We start from the raw sequence: 24,791 nt of genomic DNA, 5'->3' as shown, positions 1-24,791 counted from the left end.
TGTGTTCAGATTATAATGATTGACGCTGATACACTGACACAGTATACAGATGTGTGTTCAGATTATAATGACTGACTGGTACACTGATACAGTATACAGATATGTGTTCAGATTATAATGACTGACGCTGATACACTGATACAGTATACAGATGTGTGTTCAGATTATAATGACTGACGCTGTCTACACTGATACAGTATACAGATGTGTGTTCAGATTATAATGACTGAAGCTGTCTACACTGATACAGTATACAGATGTGTGTTCAGATTATAATGACTGACGCTGATACACTGATACAGTATACAGATGTGTGTTCAGATTATAATGACTGACTCTGATACACTGATACAGTATACAGATGTGTGTTCAGATTATAATGACTGACGTTGATACACTGATACAGTATACAGATGTGTGTTCAGATTATAATGACTGACGCTGATACACTGATACAGTATACAGATGTGTGTTCAGATTTTAATGACAGAAGCTGATACACTGATAAAGTATACAGATGTGTGTTCAGATTATAATGACTGACGCTGATACACTGATACAGTATGCAAATATGTGTTCAGATTATAATGACTGACTCTGATACACTGATACAGTATACAGATGTGTGTTCAGATTTTAATGACAGAAGCTGATACACTGATAAAGTATACAGATGTGTGTTCAGATTATAATGACTGACGCTGATACACTGATACAGTATGCAAATATGTATTCAGATTATAATGACTGACGCTGATACACTGATACAGTATACAGATGTGTGTTCAGATTATAATGACTGACGCTGTCTACACTGGATACAGTATACAGATGTGTGTTCTGATTATAATGACTAACGCTTATACACTGATACAGTATACAGATGTGTGTTCAGATTATAATGACTGACGCTGATACACTGATACAGTATACAGATGTGTGTTCAGATTATAATGACTGACGCTGTCTACACTGATACAGTATACAGATGTGTGTTCAGATTATAATGACTGATGCTGTCTACACTGATACAGTATACAGATGTGTGTTCAGATTATAATGACTGACGCTGATACACTGATACAGTATACAGATGTGTGTTCAGATTATAATGACTGACTCTGATACACTGATACAGTATACAGATGTGTGTTCAGATTATAATGACTGACTCTGATACACTGATACAGTATACAGATGTGTGTTCAGATTATAATGACTGATGCTGTCTACACTGATACAGTATACAGATGTGTGTTCAGATTATAATGACTGACGCTGATACACTGATACAGTATACAGATGTGTGTTCAGATTATAATGACTGACGCTGATACACTGATACAGTATACAGATGTGTGTTCAGAGTATAATAACTGACACTGATACACATACAGTATACAGATGTGTGTTCAGATTATAATAACTGACACTGATACACATACAGTATACAGATGTGTGTTCAGATTATAATGACTGACGCTGATACACTGATACAGTATACAGATGTGTGTTCAGATTATAATGACTGACTCTGATACACTGATACAGTATACAGATGTGTGTTCAGATTATAATGACTGATGCTGATACACTGATACAGTATACAGATGTGTGTTCAGATTATAATGACTGATGCTGTCTACACTGATACAGTATACAGATGTGTGTTCAGATTATAATGACTGACACTGATACACTGATACAGTATACAGATGTGTGTTCAGATTATAATGACTGACTCTGATACACTGATACAGTATACAGATGTGTGTTCAGATTATAATGACTGACACTGATACACTGATACAGTATACAGATGTGTGTTCAGATTATAATGACTGACGCTGATACACTGATACAGTATACAGATGTGTGTTCAGATTATAATGACTGACGCTGTCTACACTGATACAGTATACAGATGTGTGTTCAGATTATAATGACTGACACTGATACAGTAGACAGATGTGTGTTCAGATTATAATGACTGACGCTGATACACTGATACAGTATACAGATGTGTGTTCAGATTATAATGACTGACACTGATACAGTATACAGATGTGTGTTCAGATTATAATGACTGACTCTGATACACTGATACAGTATACAGATGTGTGTTCAGATTATAATGACTGACGCTGATACACTGATACAGTATACAGATGTGTGTTCAGATTATAATGACTGACGCTGATACACTGATACAGTATACAGATGTGTGTTCAGATTATAATGACTGACGCTGATACACTGATACAGTATACAGATGTGTGTTCAGATTATAATGACTGACGCTGATACACTGATACAGTATACAGATGTGTGTTCAGATTATAATGACTGACGCTGATACACTGATACAGTATACAGATGTGTGTTCAGATTATAATGACTGAAGCTGATACACTGATACAGTATACAGATGTGTGTTCAGATTATAATGACTGACGCTGTCTACACTGATACAGTATACAGATGTGTGTTCAGATTATAATGACTGACACTGATACACTGATACAGTATACAGATGTGTGTTCAGATTATAATGACTGACTCTGATACACTGATACAGTATACAGATGTGTGTTCAGATTATAATGACTGACGCTGATACACTGATACAGTATACAGATGTGTGTTCAGATTATAATGACTGACGCTGATACACTGATACAGTATACAGATGTGTGTTCAGATTATAATGACTGACTCTGATACACTGATACAGTATACAGATGTGTGTTCAGATTATAATGACTGACGCTGATACACTGATACAGTATACAGATGTGTGTTCAGATTATAATGACTGACGCTGTCTACACTGATACAGTATACAGATGTGTGTTCAGATTATAATGACTGACGCTGATACACTGATACAGTATACAGATGTGTGTTCAGATTATAATGACTGACGCTGATACACTGATACAGTATACAGATGTGTGTTCAGATTATAATGACTGATGCTGTCTACACTGATACAGTATACAGATGTGTGTTCAGATTACAATGACTGACGCTGATACACTGATACAGTATACAGATGTGTGTTCAGATTATAATGACTGACGCTGATACACTGATACAGTATACAGATGTGTGTTCAGATTATAATGACTGACGCTGTCTACACTGATACAGTATACAGATGTGTGTTCAGATTATAATGACTGACTCTGATACACTGATACAGTATGCAGATGTGTGTTCAGATTATAATGACTGACTCTGATACACTGATACAGTATACAGATGTGTGTTCAGATTATAATGACTGACGCTGATACACTGATTCAGTATACAGATGTGTGTTCAGATTATAATGACTGACGCTGATACACTGATACAGTATACAGATGTGTGTTCAGATTATAATGACTGACGCTGATACACTGATACAGTATACAGATGTGTGTTCAGATTATAATGACTGACTCTGATACACTGATACAGTATACAGATGTGTGTTCAGATTATAATGACTGACTCTGATACACTGATACAGTATACAGATGTGTGTTCAGATTATAATGACTGACGCTGATACACTGATACAGTATACAGATGTGTGTTCAGATTATAATGACTGACTCTGATACACTGATACAGTATACAGATGTGTGTTCAGATTATAATGACTGACTCTGATACACTGATACAGTATACAGATGTGTGTTCAGATTATAATGACTGACGCTGAAACACTGATACAGTATACAGATGTGTGTTCAGATTATAATGACTGACGCTGATACACTGATACAGTATACAGATGTGTGTTCAGATTATAATGACTGACGCTGATACACTGATACAGTATACAGATGTGTGTTCAGATTATAATGACTGACGCTGATACACTGATACAGTATACAGATGTGTGTTCAGATTATAATGACTGACGCTGATACACTGATACAGTATACAGATGTGTGTTCAGATTATAATGACTGACTGGTACACTGATACAGTATACAGATGTGTGTTCAGATTATAATGACTGAAGCTGATACACTGATACAGTATACAGATGTGTGTTCAGATTATAATGACTGACTGGTACACTGATACAGTATACAGATGTGTGTTCAGATTATAATGACTGAAGCTGATACACTGATACAGTATACAGATGTGTGTTCAGATTATAATGACTGACGCTGTCTACACTGATACAGTATACAGATGTGTGTTCAGATTATAATGACTGACACTGATACACTGATACAGTATACAGATGTGTGTTCAGATTATAATGACTGACTCTGATACACTGATACAGTATACAGATGTGTGTTCAGATTATAATGACTGACGCTGATACACTGATACAGTATACAGATGTGTGTTCAGATTATAATGACTGACTCTGATACACTGATACAGTATACAGATGTGTGTTCAGATTATAATGACTGACGCTGATACACTGATACAGTATACAGATGTGTGTTCAGATTATAATGACTGACTCTGATACACTGATACAGTATACAGATGTGTGTTCAGATTATAATGACTGACGCTGATACACTGATACAGTATACAGATGTGTGTTCAGATTATAATGACTGACGCTGTCTACACTGATACAGTATACAGATGTGTGTTCAGATTATAATGACTGACGCTGATACACTGATACAGTATACAGATGTGTGTTCAGATTATAATGACTGACGCTGATACACTGATACAGTATACAGATGTGTGTTCAGATTATAATGACTGACTCTGATACACTGATACAGTATACAGATGTGTGTTCAGATTATAATGACTGACGCTGATACACTGATACAGTATACAGATGTGTGTTCAGATTATAATGACTGACGCTGTCTACACTGATACAGTATACAGATGTGTGTTCAGATTATAATGACTGACTCTGATACACTGATACAGTATGCAGATGTGTGTTCAGATTATAATGACTGACTCTGATACACTGATACAGTATACAGATGTGTGTTCAGATTATAATGACTGACGCTGATACACTGATACAGTATACAGATGTGTGTTCAGATTATAATGACTGACTCTGATACACTGATACAGTATACAGATGTGTGTTCAGATTATAATGACTGACGCTGATACACTGATACAGTATACAGATGTGTGTTCAGATTATAATGACTGACGCTGATACACTGATACAGTATACAGATGTGTGTTCAGATTATTATGACTGACTCTGATACACTGATACAGTATACAGAAGTGTATTCAGATTATAATGACTGACTCTGATACACTGATACAGTATACAGATGTGTGTTCAGATTATAATGACTGACTCTGATACACTGATACAGTATACAGATGTGTGTTCAGATTATAATGACTGATGCTGTCTACACTGATACAGTATACAGATGTGTGTTCAGATTATAATGACTGACGCTGATTTTTAACCCTGTTTTTTAAGGTGCGGCTCCTTTAAAGGACCACTTTGGGCAACTTTTGAAATCGTTTAAAGATTTTTTTGACATATTTCATGTTAAAACGTGACACATCAAAAGGGCTCTTTCCTTTTTTTCAGTAGCTAACATCCTTCAGTTTACTCAACCATGATTTAAGAGGCATGTGGTATTACTGTAGGTAGATGGGACATTCTCATTTAAGAGAGCTTTTGATTATTCTGCATTCTTCTGAAATGTGGTCAGAACATTGTTATAAAATATGCATATAAGATAAATATGCATCATAGCCACTGGCATACAGTAACACATTGTACAGTAATTTGAAAAATAAAGTAAATATATGTGCTATGTGTAGTTCATGATACTGTGTTTCAGGGGTTGATTTACTGTGAATCAAGCTATATTCACATTCATAATCAAGTAAATGAATAATGTTTTGTTTAATATATTTAATAATTATCACAATAAAATCATAATAATTATTAAGTCAAGAATGAACACACAGGTTTTTCAATTGTTTTTGCAAATTCTCCAGCCCAAAAAGGATTTCACACTTAAAAGTCTTTAGAGTAAAACGTTTTTTTTATTTATTTATTTTTTTACTTTTTTTTTTTTGCCATATGCACTTCCCAACAAAATCACCCCAGTCATTCTAGGATGATTAATTCTTTCCAAATCTATTCAAGTCATCTGGTGAAACTTCCTGCATGTTTTTCGTTTAGCAGAAAATATTGCAAAAAAAATAAATATTGCAATCTCCATTTTTTTCCTGTATCATGCAGTCTTACAGTGAATGCAATTAAAATAGCTTTTCAAACATCAGCCATTTGTTCTTCTTCAAAATGACAGAAATAATCCATAAACAGAAGGACTTAAGTACATTAAATCTGAAGCAGAATCATTAAAACAGAATTATTCTCCTCCCTAGTTTTGACCTTTTCAGAGTCTTCTAAGATATGTATGCAGTATGTGGTTATTTTACATTTCCACCATATATTCCTGGAGTAAATTAGATATGAAATGGTTTCTCAGGTCACGTGTAAAGTTACAAAAGCAGTGATGTGATGACACAAAGACATGCTGCATTTTCCATGACTGAGGGTGAGGTGAGGATATTTAGGCAGTCCATGATGCCCTCAATCCTTCAATCCTTCAGATGAGTGGGATGATGGGATACTGTATGTCCTGATTTCCCTCATCCAGTTTCAGTCATCTGGACATTATCAAGCCGGGCCGTGTGCGGGTGGTCTCATCCCACTCTTTTAACATCACTTACTCTGCATTCTTAGATTATCATCCTATCGTATTCTGTAAAATAATACTGTAGTTAAGTAGTAAAAAGTAAACTGTAAAAAATTATATTATCAATAAGTCATGACAACATTTTTTATAAGTTCTTCAAGATTCAAGTCAGTTTAATGTAATTTGAGTTGAAATGACTTAAACAGTAAATGTAAGGCAGCAATTTTATTGAATTTTTTTACTGTTTTTATAGTTTGTCTGATTTTGCCCTTTTGAAAAAGAAGTGTGTATAATTGTATTGAATGCGCACTTGTAGTGTACTTTAAATCTTAAAAAAGTATATTTAAAAAAAAAAACTGTAGTTGCAGATAATATATTAATAAAATAAAAGACTAGTTAGGAGTACTTAAAGAGAGTACACTTTCATGACTGTTTATTGATACGTTTAAGTACACTTATAAAATATGTACAGTTCTCATCTCAAATTAAGTATATTTTAAATAATTTATTCATTATTGATAATCTTTGTGCTTTAAAAAAGTATCCTTATTTTGATTTGTTGATTAACATACTAACATAAATGGCAACTTTCTTCATTACAACTGTGTAATTACAAATATATCTAAATATATAAAATATTACAAATATAAATATATAAAATATTACAAAAATTACAAATATATCTAAAAGTATCCTTATTTAGATGTGTTGATTAACATACTAACATAAATTGCAACTTTCTTTATTACAACTGTGTAATTACAAATATATAAAATATTACAAATATAAATATATAAAATATTACAAATATATCTAAAAGTATCCTTATTTAGATTTGTTGATTAACATACTAACATAAATTGCAACTTTCTTCATTACAACTGTGTAATTACAAATATATCTAAATATATAAAATATTACAAATATAAATATATAAAATATTACAAATATTACAAATATATCTAAAAGTATCCTTATTTAGATGTGTTGATTAACATACTAACATAAATTGCAACTTTCTTCATTACAACTGTGTAATTACAAATATATCTAAATATATGACATGCAAGTTTCAAAAGAAATGACATAATATTGAAGTATAGAAGTATGAAGTATATTAGTTTACTATAAATGCTTGTCAGTACATTTGGCAGTGCACTTTAATTATATTTTAAAGACAACAGAAGCAATTATGAAATTACAAATCATGATGCACGGTTAATACATGTCTCCAGGCTCTTCCATATGTACATTGCTTGAGCTTATTTCCATTGGATCGAAAGATCTGAAAAAAAAAAAAAACCTTGAAGATATCAGGACAGAAGTGGTAAAAAGTGGACAAAAGAGACGTATTAAAGGGATAGTTCACCCAAAAATGAAAATTCTGTCATCATTTACTCTCCCTCAAGTTGTTCCAAACCTGTATGATTTCCTTTCTTCTGCTAAACACAAAAGAAGATATTTTAAAGAAGGTTGGTAATTAAACAGTTGCTGGTCCCCACTGACATCCATAGTATTTTTTTTTCCTACTATGGAAGTCAATGGGGTCCATCAGTCGTTTGGTTACCGACTTTCTTCAAAATATCTTCTTTTGTGTTCAGCAGAAGAAAGAAAGTCATACAGGTTTGGAACAACTTGAGGGAGAGTAAATGATGACAGAATTTTCATTTTTGGGTGAACTATGCCTTTAAAACACCAGGCGTAAACGGGAATGTGTCTCCCTTGTCTACTTGTGATCCGATCCACCAAAACTCATCTTAATACCAGCTGTAAACTGAGCCAGTGAGTCACTAATCGACTATGACTGTGTGTTCTTCAGGAGCAGACCCGCATGCTGGAGATGGGCATCACCGGACCTGAGGGACATGTTCTCAGCCGCCCGGAAGAGGTCAGTGACCACAAATAACAGTTGTATAGTGGCTTGTTGGTGGTATATAATTTCATAACATCACTGCGATCCCCATAAAATATTTGTTTCCCAATTCTTAACGGAAAACTCACAATAAGACAAGGAACTTGTAGTGATTTCATGTGGACAGAAAATTGGCCCGCCTCACAGATCTAATCTGTCTGGCATCAGTCTATCAGTGATCTTTTGCAGACGTGATCCTTGATCTAATTTTACTGGTCAGTCATGAATGTGGGCTGGCAAACTAGATTTATAATTATTTTAGTTATGCATTGAAATAAATCAACATAGTGTATATTGTGTGAGGAACTATGCGAGATACATAGAAATGCAGCTAAATCTGTTTTGCAATGTCCTTCATTATGTGTGTGTGTGTGTGTGTGTGTGTGTGTGTGTGTGTGTGTGTAGCTAGAGGCTGAGGCAGTGTTTCGAGCCATCACGATTGCCAGTCAAACCAACTGTCCGCTCTATGTGACCCGCGTGATGAGCAAGAGTGCTGCTGATATCATCTCACAGGCCAGGAAAAAAGGTACACAATATGACCATTAACAAAAAAAAAAAAAATCATCATCATTATTAAAAAAAAATTTAATCTTGAATGAGTGATTCTCTAATGAATGTCTTGTAATGGGGCCAATTTCAAACAATATCAACATCTATTTTTCAAAAAAAAAAAAAAGAATGTACAGAATATTTTTGTTCTTTGTAATATTTACCATATTTCACATATTCATAATGTCTGATAAAATAAGAAATCCCAGCATGTCATCTGCGTAACGTCTGAGCTTTCACAGATGTCGCCTGCAAGTTTACACATCTCACCCAGTTAAATAAACCTTTGCCGAGCTACAGTCATCTTTGACGTATATATTCATGACCGTAATGACCTTCGGTTGGATACAACTGTGTGTCTGTGTGCCATATGTGTAAATAGCAGTTTTATTATTATAAATGTTTTATTTTTAATTTATCGTTTCATTATATATTAGCTGTCTATACATTATTTCTACTATTTTAAATGCATTGCCTGGTTTGTTGTAAAAGTTCCACAATCCATCATCATAATAATCCTCACTGTTTAGTTAAATCACTCAGATAAAATGCTCTCTTACGTAAATCAGTTCAATATAAATAAATAGTCATGATTACAGTTTCAGGGAAGCGAGAAGTACTCGGGAGTACAGAAGCCAGCCGATATCATTTTAGTGAACATTTAGGTCCCACTTTATATTAAATGGCTTTAAGTACTATGTATTTACATCGAAAAATAAGTTCAATTTACTTATTGTGTTCATGTTGTATTGTAAAACACTTGTGCTGGTATTGAGGTGTGACACGAGTTAGGGTTAGGGACAGGTTTGGTGGTATGGTTATGTTTAAGGGTGAGTTAAGGTGTAAGGGAAGGTCAACAGTGTAATTATACATGTAATTACAGAAATTAATTACATCTGTGATTGCATGAATGTATTTTCAAAATATAAGTACAATGTAAAAACATGTATGTACACAATAAGTCCATTGTATCAAATTATTAATTTCAATGCAAGTACATTGTACTTAAAGCCACTTAATATAAAGTGGGACCCTGTTCTGTCCTTCCTAGTGTAGATTCTGTAAAATAACTGGAAGAAATCATTTAGCCAAAAATGAACACTCTGTAATTATTTACTCATTTAAAACCTGTATACTGGTATTTCGTAGGCGAAATACTAAAGGAGGAATTGAAAAAGTAAATAACTCATAGGTGTAAATATCAGGGCTGTAAATTAATTAAAATAATCAAATGAATTCCATAGTCAAATTCAAATATGGTTAACAGAAGATCAACCTAGTTGCTTGACGCACATAAAAAAAACAAAACTCATTGATTGCGCTGGTGTGAGTGAGTGGAGGCGGGGCTAATTTGCATATTCATAGAACCGCATATACTAAATGAAGCAAGGGTGTCGAGTTACATTCAAGCTATTTTAAGGCATGACAATTTTAAATATGTAATTTTGGTGATCAAAGATGAGTTTTAAGGGATACAATTATTGACTACAGGGGGACTTTAAAGTTGCGACAGTTGAGTACATGAAGGTCCTGTCCCAAATTACACACTTCATGGTCATTTGCTGTCTTTAGGGGGTTGGGTGGGTGGGTGGGTGAGGGTATGCTATTTTCACGCTATGGCTGGCGCTGAGCCAAAGACGGGACGTGCTCAGCGCTTGTCATATATCACAACTATTCAGTGTTTTTAACCATATAATGTTTATTTTAGGTTTCAGACATTTAAATATGTATCATTTATAGCAAAACAATACATTTATAGTTTGTAAAATACACAATGGTGTCTATGGAAGCAGCAATAACAAGCCTTTCAAATATATTTGCAGACGTGCTTTATTTATATCAGATACACATTCTAAGTAACTATAAAGTTTACTCTATTCTTCTGCCAGTTCACCGGCCACTTACTTTCATGTATTTCGGGAGAATCTGATGAATTCACGTACTGTAATAAATCCAACAGACAGGAATCTCTGAACTGCGGCCCAAACAAACATGGCGGCGCCCATCTCCCGTTCCAGATCAAGATCATTTATAAATTTATTTTTAAACTACAAAATTACACGTATTTGAGAATCAGAATTGAAGATAGTTGATGACATGGTAAGCAAGTTTGTTAATATTTAGAAATAAAAGCGCTACATCTGTCATACAGCGCTATTTTGGCTGTGGCTGTCGTTGGCGCGTCACCATGGAAACATGGGGGGGGGGGATCACGATGCCAGCTCAACATCGTGATGTCTATCGGCCCAACCCTAGCCTGAACTAACCATTGAATAAAACAGTGGTTCCCAAACTTTTCCCTAAACTTTCCTACAGGATTTAGTTGAAACATTGTAATTAATACAGTACTACAACTTCTCAACTCTAACTTTCTCTTTGTTTTTGTGATGTGAAGTCTGTAAGTGGCGTCTTGACTGTTAGAAGCCAGTGTTTTGAGGCTCACAACACACTGCAGTCTCTCTTCATTACTCACCGTTACACTGGTGGATCAGAAGGCCAGAAATGTCCTGGCTGGTCATCCACACATCCAGTGTAGACAGCATCACTCATTATAATGGCTCTACTTGCTTTTCTTCCGTCTTGTCGCACCGCTCTCATAATTTCGCAGTGGGGTTTTCGATCACCCTGCAGAGGTTTCTTTAGCATAACAATCTGCTGACTGTACACAATCCCTTAGCTTTGCTGCACCACCTGGAATAAAGAGTGTAGTTCATTTCTATGGCAGCAGTTTTAGGTCACTGAAATGGTAGAGAGCGTTCCCAAAAGTGTTGTAAAATGATCTTTGTTGCACTATTCATCACTGTTCAAGTGTTAAATTGGGTAGTTAATCACTGTCTTCAAAACGGATGCAAACCTATGACATAGACTGTACCCCCTTTATTCTTCCTGACTGTCCTGAATGGAGACTAAAGGTTTTGTCAGTGGAGATTTATAAGGCAGTTTTATCCTCTGGATGCTTTTAAAGAGATTTGCAAAGGTCTTAGATGCATTTAGTGGTGTTTGCTATGAACTCTGTTAAAATTGCTCATTTATATGTTTAGGGATTTGAAGAAAGCCCTACTCACTCCAATAATTAAACTTAGGCAAATAACTCATCCCACACTATTTGTGCTCAGATCATCTGGCGTATTGAAGAGAGGTGTGCTTTTACTTCTCTAAATATCTGTACGTATGTTTTTTGACTGGCGGCCAAACAGAACCTTTGCATTGAAGGAGGGACCCAAGCCATATCTAGAGACCAGAATGTCATAGAGACGTGGAGTTGGTCACTTTTGGGGCAGTAAGCAACCACTTAGCAACGTCCAAATAACCACCAAGCAGCAAAAACATGGATGGAAAGCTGCGTCCAGTAAGCCTCAGCTCTTCTAGTGAGCTCTTGTTGATCACTACAGCAGTGTTTTCCAGATGTCCCTGCAATAATAGACATTTAAGCCTGGGTAGCTGTTGTTTAATGGGTTGCTTATGTGTTTATTTTCCGGTTTAAACTTTACTGCTGAGCAGATGCTTTCAGTTGACAAGACACTGTATTGTCGTCAATAGGAATCCTTGTTGGTCAAGTTTGGAAACGAGCTAGATAATGAGACAAAAGCTGTTTATTTCTAGGTAACGTGGTGTTTGGGGAGCCAATCACGGCCAGTTTGGGAACTGATGGGACTCATTACTGGAGCAAGAACTGGGCTAAGGCTGCTTCGTTTGTGACATCACCACCCCTCAGTCCAGACCCAACCACTCCAGACTACCTGAACACCCTGTTGTCCAGGTAAGCACAAGTATATCCTAAATACATGTTAAGATATTTTGGGATATAGATCTGTCAGTTAATTCTTAACTGGTGGCTCTGTTAATCTAAACCAATGGTGTCCAGTCCTGCTCCTGGAGGGTCACTGTTCTGCAGAGTTCAGCTTCAATTAAACACACCTGAACCAGATAATCAAGCTCTTACGAGGCATACTAGAAACTTCCAGGCTGGTTTGTCGAGGCAAGTTGGAGCTAAACTCTGCAGGGCAGTTTTTGGACACCCCTGATTTAAACGATTGACAAAAATTCATTGATTATAAGTATGAAAGTCGATATGCTTGAAGTTTATTGTCAAATGATTCAATGTGATGGACTGGCCATCCATCCAAGGTGTTGCCCTGCCTATGGCCAGAGATGCTGGAGTCATTGAATAATGCACTCACTATTTATTCAAAACTGCAGATATTAGGAACAGTAATCCATGTAACAGTAATATATATATATATATATATATATATATATATATATATATATATATATATATATATATATATATATATATATATATATATATATATATATATATATATATCTGTATAGGCTCAACTAAATCTGAATTTGGTGATGCTCACACTGATTTTTACTTTAACTTGCTTTAAAGCCATTGCAAATTCATTTGACTTCCCTTGAAATAAAGAAAAAAGTAAGTAGACTTTAGCATACATTTAAAAAGGGTACTTATGGAAATAATATACTTAAAATTTAATTAAGTGAGATGAGAATGTAATGTTTTCGGACACTCAGTTGCATTTTATTTACAATTAGATTAAAATGTATTATAGTTTAAATTTATAGTTAAGAATACTTAAGAATACTATTTTCGACCCACTTAAGTAGGACTTAAGAACATATGTAATTTCATAATTACTTCTATTGTCTTTGAAATATGGTGAAAGTTACTGCTGAATGCACTGATTTATGGCAAACTAAAATATATCTACATTTAAATTATATTAACTTTAAATGTAATATCAAATAACACACTACAGTTGTGCTTTAGCATGCAAGTCAACTCATCAAAATAAGTGTACTTCTTTAAAGCATGACAAAAGATTAATAAAACGATGATTTAAAATGTAATTTAATGTAAAACATTTCATTTGACATTACAAAGCAAACTTTTTAAAGTGCACTTAAGTGTTTTAAGAAAGTATACGCTCTTCAAGGGCACTTAAGTGGCCTAATATTATTTTTTATCTTATTAAAAAGTAAAATTTGAAGTACACTACAAGTGTGCGTTCAGGACAGTTAAGTGCACTTCTCACAGTGGTTGATATGAATTAAACATGTTGTTTTTGGCTGTTACATACACAGTATAGTCTAGTCACTGAAGTATTGTGATGTGTCTGTCTCTGTTAGTGGTGATCTGTCGGTGACGGGTAGTGCTCACTGCACATTTACCGTGGCTCAGAAGGCCATAGGGAAAGATGACTTCACTCAGATTCCTGAAGGAGTGAATGGAGTTGAGGAGAGGATGTCAGTCATCTGGGACAAGGCTGTGGTGAGGATCACAGTGGATACAGTAGATTCAGTTAAAGATTATATCTGGATGTGCAGCATTCAAAGCCATTGTTAAACTCTGATATCTGTGACTGCACATCAGTTTATTTTACCGAAAGGTGTTAAGATCCTCAGATCCAGAAAATATAACCTTCTATCTCCCTCGCACTTTGTAGCATATCTTTCCCTCGCGGGTCAAAATGACCCGAAGACCTAAAATGATACTTACATTTTTTTTTTATCCAGAAAGCTTATTTTATTATTTATTATATATATATATATATATTTTTTTTTTTTTTTTCATTTTTTTATTACATTTTTGGGTTTGATTTTTCGTTATTTTCTAATTTTATTTACCTTTAAGTTACTAGATTTGATCAATAAAAAAAATAGTAATTTAAGCACATTCCTCACATTCTTTCAACTTTAATTCAAAATAGCTCACAATTTAATGCATAACCCTTTAAATTCAGCTCAAAATATGTTACATTGGGTGACTTTGCCGACCTCTTGTGGGAAAAATAATAATATAAGATGATATTTCATGACATCTAGCCACTAGATGGCCTTATAGCTCTATATGGAGCAAATGAGCTGTTCCGCTGGCTCCTTAAGTCAGTTTCTCTTCAGTATGCATTCAGATACACATGTAGACATTGTAAAATAATTTTTTGGTAAAGGTTTAGAATTAATTTTGTTTGAATTTTTAGTATTTTTAGGTTTTTCTATGTGTACTGAAGCATTCCTCGCATTCCATTCATTCCTAAGGGGTCAAATTGACCCGCGAAGGAAGGATTTGTTACTTTTTTCAATTTCAACTACAAAACTCCTCGAATCCATTACATTTTTTTTTGTGTATTCGTGTGGTGCTTCAAGTGCGAAAAAAGCCCTAGGGTCTTGGACCCCTCTGATGAACACTACATTTTTTTAATTTGTTAATAAATGAGTTTCGGGTCAAAACGACCCGAGGGAAGGAGGTATATCTACATATTTACTCTATTCAGCCTAATGAGGCACTACTGTTAAACAAGCATTGCATTTTATTCTCAGTTACATTTGTCATTCCTCTGCTCAGGTCACTGGTAAAATGGATGAGAACATGTTTGTCGCTGTGACAAGCACCAATGCCGCCAAGATCCTGAACCTGTATCCACGCAAGGGCCGGATAGCCGTGGGCTCAGACAGCGATCTGGTTATCTGGGACACAGACGCCATCCGGACCATCACTGCTAAAACACATCATTCTGTAGGTGCTCTGTAGAAAAATACAGTGAACGCACTATACACTCACATTTCAAAGGGAGAGTCTAAACATAGAGAGAGAACTGAATTGGCTGGCTTTCACTGACCTTCCAGTTCCTCTGAGCGGAAATACATGATTCTAACTAATCAAACTGTGTTAATACAGGAAGCCTGCATGCTTTCCCTCATAAATAAAACCGCTGGATAGAAACAGGCCACAAAAACAGAAGAAATCTGACAATCAGTTGAGCTTGGATTTCCTTTCGTTTCCTTATTAAGTCTCAGCAGACATTTATTAGGAGTTTATTGCTGCAGTAGGGGAGAGAGGAATTGCAAGCATCACCTGTAATATTGTACATAGCCAGGTTTATGGATAGGAACCAAACATTAACTCACAGACATAAATATCTAGAATCATGCAGATTTTTGAAGTTTATTATTACTTTTCTAATCAATTACATAGTACAATTTTATTTATCAATTTACAAATTATTTTTTGCATGGTGCATAATAAAACACATTAAAAAAGCCACAGATTTATGCTGAAGGGGTGACCCGAGCCATATTTAGAAAACATAATAAACATAGACACTTTGAGTTAACAACCACATAGCAACACCCTGGTAACCACCCAATACTGTAGTACAGACAATCCACCACACACTTGTTCTTTGGATACTGTAAAAATGTAGTTATGAAAAAGAATTACACTCAGCATACTTTATTACACAAATAATATACCTAGGTCTGAAACTGAATGCTTTCAGTTGCTATTATAGTTTAAATGTAAAAAAAAAAAACATGCAATTGGTTAGAACTTTTCGAACTTGAGTGCTTCTTTAGATGTAATTTCGTAATTACTTGTACTGTCTTTGAAATATATTTTATTGCACGGTTGTAAGGATGAAGTTGCAATTTATTACATTAAAATAGTTTAACTTTAAATGTAATATCAAATAGCACAATAGTTAAATATAATCAAGTACTATACATGTGCTTTATTTGTTAGTCAGCACATCAACATAAGTATACTTCTTTGAAGTACAATAAAATATTAGGTTACACTTTATTTTAAGGTGTCAGTATTACAGTGTAATTATACATTTAATTACTGAGTAATAATAATTAACTACATGTACTTACTATAGGGTTAGGATTAGGATGAGGGTTTGTTTTAGGGTTAATTGCATGTAACAATGACACTAAAATAAAGTTACCAAAGATTATTATCACCCAGTTATTGTAATTACTGTAATAAGTACATAGTATGTACATGGGGAACAGGACTATAAAAATAAAGTGCTACCAAATTTAAAACCAAATTAACCAAATTTAATTTGACATTATTAAAGTGTAATTTTCAAAGTGTACTTAAGTGTATTCACAAACATGTACAGTACAGTAAGTGTATCTCTTTAAGTACTCTTAAGTCACCTTTTATTTCATTAATATTATATTATCTGCAAGTACATTTTTTTTAAATATAATATAAATATAAGATTTAAAGTACAGTATAAGTGCACATTCAATACAATCAAGCACACTTGTGTAACAAATGGAAAAGCTAATTTAAGCTGCTAGTGTTCAGTTCAAACACAGTGAACTCTAGACCACTGACACAGTTGTTGTGTGAGCAGAGATGAATATCAAAACCTGAGCAGCTTTATACATATTCTGTAGAGGAGTGGTTAGGCTCAAACCACAAACTATACATTCACAGAATACCACTGAGATTCAAAGGAAAAATCCTTGTAAGCTATTTAAAAAAAGTATTTAATGATGCAATAAAGGGGCAATAAAGTATACCTTAACCTTAACCTTAAATGAGGCATTAACCTCTAAAGCTCCAACCGGCTGTGCGTTTTTTCCCCACGATTTTATTTTCTGAAAAAAATAAAATAAAAACGTTTCAGCCATCTTGGACCCCTTTAGCCTGCGTATACTCCAGAAAGTGTGTATGTGCATGCATGTACTCCACTCTAAACTTGTACTAATGTGTTTTTCGCGACCTCCTGCATATCTGCTTTGTTGTTTCCACACTCGTGAACTTCCCTAAGCACTTTCCCTCTGGGGAATCCCTGCTGCCATTTTGAAGTGTGTTCAACTTCTTAAAGTGGGCGAGGGAAGTTTATTTGGACAGACACTCGACCTTTCGATTTTGACAGAGGGAGCGAGTCTACTCAATATGTACACTTCAGGCAGATTCATAGACCACAGTGCAACACGATTGTTATGTCACAGCAGATCATGCTTAATTTACCCCCACACAACTCCAGTGTATGATATTGGAGTTATTTTTGACATTTAACCACATAATACCAAATTTGACAATCCCAAAGTCTATCTAAAGTCATTAATAATACTTGTAGCTACCCTAAGCTGACCTTTTTTTTTTGTTTTACACAACTATAGTTTATTGTATTGTTATAATTTTTGTTGGTGTACTTTTTGATATTTTCTCCAACAGCTCAAGCGTACTTAAAAGTCTATAGAATGATATGTAAAAAAATTAATACGGGAAAAAAACTATAAATAATAAATCAGATCCATTACGGATTCCAAGTGATCAAGAGCTTAGTGCTTTCCATTTAAACACATTTCAAGGGTTCAGCCAGTAATGCAACATCCAAGATGTACATCCGAGTGAACAAGACGGAGGGAAGGGCATAAAAATTTAACTTAAACTCAGCCCAGGTCTTCTGTTGATGTCATTGCTATTTTCTATCCTCTTCTTTGAGTAGTTGTTACAAAATAATGTCAAAATGCCGGTCTTGACGAGTGTTCACGTAAACACAGTCAGTCATGTTTTAAGTGTAAACAGTTGAGAAAGAAAACGCATGTGTCACAGTATAATGGATCCGTGCGTCAGGTCTAAAAGCAGCCTAATAAACCTGCTGCCAAATTATGAGATAATATTAAAGATATCTAAACGGCAGTTTTTCCCCATGGTATTGATGTCAAAATTGTGGCCAGTGAAATGTTGAGTGGCTGTAACTTTGGAAAACTACTACTGTAGCCACAGTAATGGTGAGCAAAAAAGTGAATGTCAAGCCCTGTGTGGAGCTGAACTCTACAGGACAGTGACTCTACAGGAGCTGAACTTGACACCACTGCTGGAAGCGAACAGTCCTGTTGATGGAATCTGCAAGACAGCTGAAGCATACTTTCATCTTTAGTGTGACGTCGTTCATCGACGGTCAAGTAATTACCATCGCAAAAAATCTTAGCCACTTATACACCATACAAAATTTCCTGCAGTTGTGAGACCTTTCCGACCTCTTTCACCAAGCCATGACACTCTCCAGACGCTCGGACGCCAGTCCTTCTCTCTCCTCTTCCAGGCCAAACCATTACCAACATCAGCACAAGAGCACACAACTACTGACTGAAGAGCCACAATCAGATTTTAGATTCGGGTGTGATGAGAACGGGAATTTCCTGAGCAGGAATTACAAGAGCTATATGTAGTTCGTTTGAAAAGCAGCAGTGCTCAGGGGGAAAGATTCAGCACAACTCCAAAATTACATCACATTTTCATTTCCTTTCAGTCACCTCTCTGGAGACCGTTACATATCCAAACAGCACTGGCTGCCATTGCTCTCAACAGCGGACAAAATGGCTGATGTTTATTGATTGTTTATCCCGTGGCTCTGGTTTCCATGCTCTGCGAGGACACCTAAAACATGACTTCATCACCTGCCCGAAAGTCTTGCGTTTGTGTTATTCCACATAAGATGAAGCCCATGCCAGCATTCTTGGCAGAAGTTGCGTGCGTGTCATTTCCTGCTTTCGCACACAAAGAATGGACGATCGCCAAATTCAAAGACCTTGGATCATGGCAGGACATCACAGCGTTTACAGTGTCCACTGGAGAACAAGAAATCAGAAAATAGGGGAGTAGGAAACTAGAAAGAAGTGATAATAGAAGTAACAAAAAACAAGAGTGTGAGAAAGAGGCGAGGAAAAAGAGAAGGATGTTTTTTGTTATTCGTGTATCCAGCTGTTTGGGGAATGAGAAAGAGAGTGAATGAAGGACAGGAGGCCAGAGTCGTACACTGGATCTTACTCTCCTACACATGATCTTCATTAGTGTGGAATATCTCAGAGTTTCTGTGTGCAGAAGCTCAAACTCAAAACGGCTGTTGGTGTCACTGTGTGCGTACGCGCCAGAGTCTGTTGTAAAGCACAGCTGCTAAATGTCACGCTGAACCTTCCATTCATCGAAGAATCCTGAAAAAAAAAATGTATCACAGTTTCCATAAAAGTATTAAGCAGCACTGCCTTTTTCAACATTGCTAATCATAAATCATCATATTAGAGTGATTTCTGAAGGATCATGTGACACTGAAGACTGGAGTAATGATGCTGAGAATGATCACAGGAATAAATTACATTTTAAAATACATTCAAATGGAAACCAGTTCTTTTAATTTGTAATAATATTTCATAATTGTAGCAGAGGAGACTTATTTAAAAAACAGACGTTTGAATGGTAAATACTGTAGACTGTTAATCTGTTGGTTATTTCTTCAATTCAATTAATCCTATAAAAAGCCAATATGTGATTTAATATACAAACATTCCATTATGAAACAAAAAAAGTGTCGGCCCACATCTGGTACGCGTTGAATCCACATGTAGCAGATGTGGCACGGATATGGGCCGACACTAGCCGCGTTTCCATTACCCTTCAAATTGCGCAAATTGAAATTGCGAATTGCAATGGAAACACGTCAATTTCGCAAAAACTTCCATTTATCGGAAAAAAGTTTTCACGCTCGCATGAGGGGTTTTTTCAGGCAATTCGAAAAAGAAATATTTCGCAAAACTGCAATGGAAACAGTTTTTGCGCATTTACAGGTCACCTGACGTAGATGGCGCAGTGTGTTTGGGCAGAATTCGAGACAGAGCTCTTTATTAAATTCATATAAGACAAAAGAATTACAGGAATAATGGATTCTAAACCTCAAATAAATGCCACAATCAAGACCTCGAAGCAGATCTGAGGGAGAAACGCCCAGAAACACCTCATATGTGCCGCTCACAAGTATAATAAGGGTCGTTTCTTACCATTAATGCTTGGAGAACACACATACATCTCCTTTGATTAATAATAATGGCCAGTGCACTGGTTGGGATATACATAATCCTAACAATGTCCGTTGCCATGATTTTTGGAATGATTTTACTTATCGCGAGAGGAAAAAATTAAGTTTTAGTCACAAAACATCGGTTAATGGAAACGCAGTCATTTCGCAATCGTTTTTTGTCGACATTTAGAAAAAATCGCAACATTTTTGCGCAAATCTGTAATGGAAACGCGCCTACTGTTACTGTCTGGACATGGTACATGTTTACCATGTAATGTCCGTCCGTGGCCATTTTTGTTCTACGAGTGTTGTTTAATGCCCTTTCTTAGCGTGATGTTCTTGTGTTCTTCTAGGCGGCGGAGTATAATGTGTTGGAGGGCATGGAGCTGAGAGGTGCACCCCTGCTGGTCATCTGCCAGGGGAAGATCGTTCTGGAGGACGGGAACCTGCACGCGACCTCTGGCACCGGACGCTTTATTCCCTGCACCCCGTTTCCTGACTTCGCTTATAAACGTGTCAAAGCCAGGAAACAGGTAGAGCTCGTGCTGAGAAGAGCACAGGTCCTGATGGGTCTGAACACAGGAGTTCATCTGCATTTTCATTTTATTCCCCTTTTTCTTCTACACAATTTTTTTTGCAGTTTATCTTCATTTCCTATAGGAAAGGCAAACCTAGTTGTTAATGTCTTTTCGTGGTTTTAAAAATTGGGGAATGCAGACCTGTGATTTTTGCCCTGTAAAGAGTTGAAACTGTTAGTTTAACACTCCACCATCATGACAAAAGCAGACAGAAGGAAGCTGAAGGTTTAGAAAGAGGTCATATGAAAGTGATCACATGGTACAAAATGAAAATGCAACACTTAAAGGACAATTCCGGTATTTAACACTTTGAGTCTATTTTGTAGTTTGTTTTGGATGAACAAGAGTGGTGGACAAAGAAATTTTGACAATGGTTCCTGTCGCGACTTTTTGACTATTTTAGAATTGCCCATGACCGCTTTAGAATGGGAGTCAATGGCCATGCACGAACATGTCCTTAAAACAACCCTTAACGTTCGTTTTCAAAACTCTGCAACTCACCGAGTGGTTAGTGGTGTTCGTTGATGATCAAAAACAAGTAGCGTAGCGAAATACAGTTTCTGTCGTGTTTTATTTGGCATTTTGTAAAATCCATTGATTTCCGTTGGAGGACTCATTGCTCGCTGATATTACTGCGCTACCGGAAACTGAAAGGGGGCTGTTTACATTTGATTGTAGTCTTTTAGGTCTTTTCGCTCGGTTCTCTGTGCTAGCGTGAGCAGAGCAACGGAAGTTGCGGAAGAGCGGAAGTTTATACGCGGTTGTGAGGTATCTGAAAAAATAGTTCCACTATAGAAAAATAAACGGATTGAAATCATACATTGCGCCGATATTTGTTTTTAATTATCAACGAACACCACTAACCACTCGGTGAGTTGCACAGTTTTGAAAACGAACGTTAAGGGTTGTTTTAAGGACATGTTCGTGCATGGCCATTGACTCCCATTCTAAAGCGGTCATGGGCAATTCTAAAATAGTCAAAAAGTCGCGACAGGAACCATTGTCAAAATTTCTTTGTCCACCACTCTTGTTCATCCAAAACAAACTACAAAATAGACTCAGAGTGTTAAATACCGGAATTGTCCTTTAAAGGGATAGTTAACCCCAAAATTAAAATTATGGGTTACAATTTATTTGGATGGTCCACTTTAGACGTTCTACTAACTAACTCTCATTAGAGTATTGGTAGACTGTTAAATAGGGTTCGGGTTTGTAGAATAAGTTTACATGTAGTTGCAAAGTTACTTTTTGTCTGAAATGGACCGTCAAAATAAAGTGTAACCAAATTCTGTCATCTTTCACTCACCCATAAGACTTTGGTTAATCTTCGAAATACAATATATAAACAAGATATTTTTGTTTATAAGATGGATTATCTCTGTCCATCCATCAAAAATCCATTCAACCAAAACCTTTAAGCTTGTAAAAGTAATCAATATGAATTGAGTGGTTTAATTCAAGTAAACAAATAAATGTATTAAATCAACACACATAGAGCTCATCAAATGGTAAATTGATGCTCATGCTTGTTTGATGCATGAAAACCAATGAGGTTTATTTTAGCCTGATCATTAAGAAATTTATAAAAAAATATCTTCATTTGTGTTTCAAAGATTTTCAAAGAAAGGTTTGGAATGAAACGAGGGTGAGTTAATGATTCATTTTAATTCAACTCTTTACTCCAGTTTTAAGCCAGCAAATCTCAAAAAAATCTTGCTTACATTGTAGAAATAGGGCAACATGATTAACCTTCTCAACAATCTGTCAGCAAAATCTGGAATCAATTTCCAAGGGAACATGAAATGTACAATTTACGTGAACACGCAGTTTCCCAAAACGGCCCACATGAGGATAGATGCATCTATGGAATGTAATTGGCAACACCCAAACTGTCTCTCTCTCTCTCTCTCTCTCTCTCTCTCTCTCTCTCTCTCTCTCTCTCTCTCTCTCTCTCTCTCTCTCTCTCTCTCTCTCTTTTTCTAAACGGTATGCTACACAATTCTGTGTAAAGCTGAAGTGTTTTGTGTCTGTGTCGTACAGATGGCCACACTGAAGGCGGTCCCCAGGGGCATGTATGACGGCCCCGTGTCTGAGTTTACAGCCATGTCGAGGGGAGGAACACCGTCTGCCTCCACCCGTTCCTCACCCACCAAAGCCCCATTAAGGAACCTCCATCAGTCTGGCTTCACGCTATCCGGTAACCCTGGGAAATGATGTCTCGTATTCATATAACAGTGCAGACGCAAACATCAAATTGGCATAATTATTGAATTATAGTGGGATAAAACAGACACAGAACCCTGCGGTAATCCATAAAAAGTCTAAATATATGCAATGATATGTGCTAGTTAAGGAGTCAGTGACTTATCTATCCATTTATTAAAAAATACACAAAATATAAACTCTGAGAAAGAAAGTCAGAATTGTGAGATAAAGGGCCCTATTTTAACGATCTAAGCGCATGGTCTAAAGCGCAGGGCGCAAGTGCAGTTAGGGCGTGTCCGAATCCACTTTTGCTAGTTTAACGACGGGACAAATGGTCGGTGCTCCCGGCTAGAGTTCTCAACGGGCCTGAAAATTACAACCCGACCCGACCCGGCCCGTGGCTTTTAAAGCCCGGACCCGATGTAACCCGACACATAAACATGAATTATCTGCCCGAACCTGACCCGCGGCCCGACGCCGCGTCTGTTTTTTTTTTTCTCACACACGTATTATCATGACCAGCAGATGGGAATTCAAATCAACCTTTAATGTTCACGCCTTTTAACAATACAAACAATACAAACAACTGAAACAATACACTTTAAATATATAAATAGGCTGTAGTAGCGACGGTGAATTCACCTGCGGCAAGTTTACTTTTCACCAACTCCATCTTCTTCTCCAGGCTAAAGGCATGCACGCAGCGGCGTCAGGTCTGCCCCCGCCCCTCTCCATGATGCACGTTACACGCAGCAGCCAGACTTTCTTTACGGTGAACAGCAGCGATGATTAATAAATGTTTTTTTTACTGAGCGGAAAAGATTAAGCCCGAGGTCCGACCCGACCCGAGTCATTTGATTATATTTTCGACCCGAACCCGGCCCGAACCCGTGGGTCCCGTCGGGTTTGTCGGGCCGACCCGACCCGTTGAGAACTCTACTCCCGGCGCATGGTCTAAAAGGGTTGTCCCTATTCTCTTAATGAGTAATGGGTGTGTTTTGGGATTTATGTGCGTTAAACCAATCAGAGTCTCATCTCTCATTCCCTTTAAATGCCAGTTGTGCTCGCGCCATGGTAGATTCGCTATTTACATGACGGAATTTGATAGTGGAAAGACCGAAGCCGTCTCCAGAGCGCAAACGGATCTGCTCGGGCGCTTTAACCTCACGCATGAGCAGATCCATCTACGGGACAAGCCGGATTCCACCATATCTTTATGTACACAATAATA

General features: G+C 36.4%; 1 protein-coding gene across 6 annotated transcripts in view; it reads left to right on the top strand.

Annotated features, from left to right (window-relative positions):
- The window catches only part of dpysl3 (dihydropyrimidinase like 3), a 55,120-nt gene that overhangs the window by 27,827 nt on the left and 2,502 nt on the right, over nucleotides 1–24,791 (top strand). For all 6 annotated transcript variants that reach the window (XR_014031963.1, XR_014031964.1, XM_081391047.1 and 3 more), the window contains exons 7-13: nucleotides 8,506–8,574; nucleotides 9,004–9,124; nucleotides 12,751–12,907; nucleotides 14,305–14,446; nucleotides 15,521–15,691; nucleotides 21,131–21,310; nucleotides 23,396–23,552. Coding sequence is in view for 4 of the 6 variants with exons in the window: in XM_081391047.1 (XP_081247173.1) it covers nucleotides 8,506–8,574; nucleotides 9,004–9,124; nucleotides 12,751–12,907; nucleotides 14,305–14,446; nucleotides 15,521–15,691; nucleotides 21,131–21,310; nucleotides 23,396–23,552 (997 nt within the window). In the remaining 2 variants the exon portion in view is untranslated. The remainder of the gene's footprint in view (nucleotides 1–8,505; nucleotides 8,575–9,003; nucleotides 9,125–12,750; nucleotides 12,908–14,304; nucleotides 14,447–15,520; nucleotides 15,692–21,130; nucleotides 21,311–23,395; nucleotides 23,553–24,791) is intronic.

This window comes from Scardinius erythrophthalmus, assembly GCF_964197995.2.
Source record: "Scardinius erythrophthalmus genome assembly, chromosome: 17".
Lineage (NCBI taxonomy): Eukaryota > Metazoa > Chordata > Actinopteri > Cypriniformes > Leuciscidae > Scardinius > Scardinius erythrophthalmus.
This window is presented reverse-complemented; position numbering and strand designations above follow the sequence as displayed.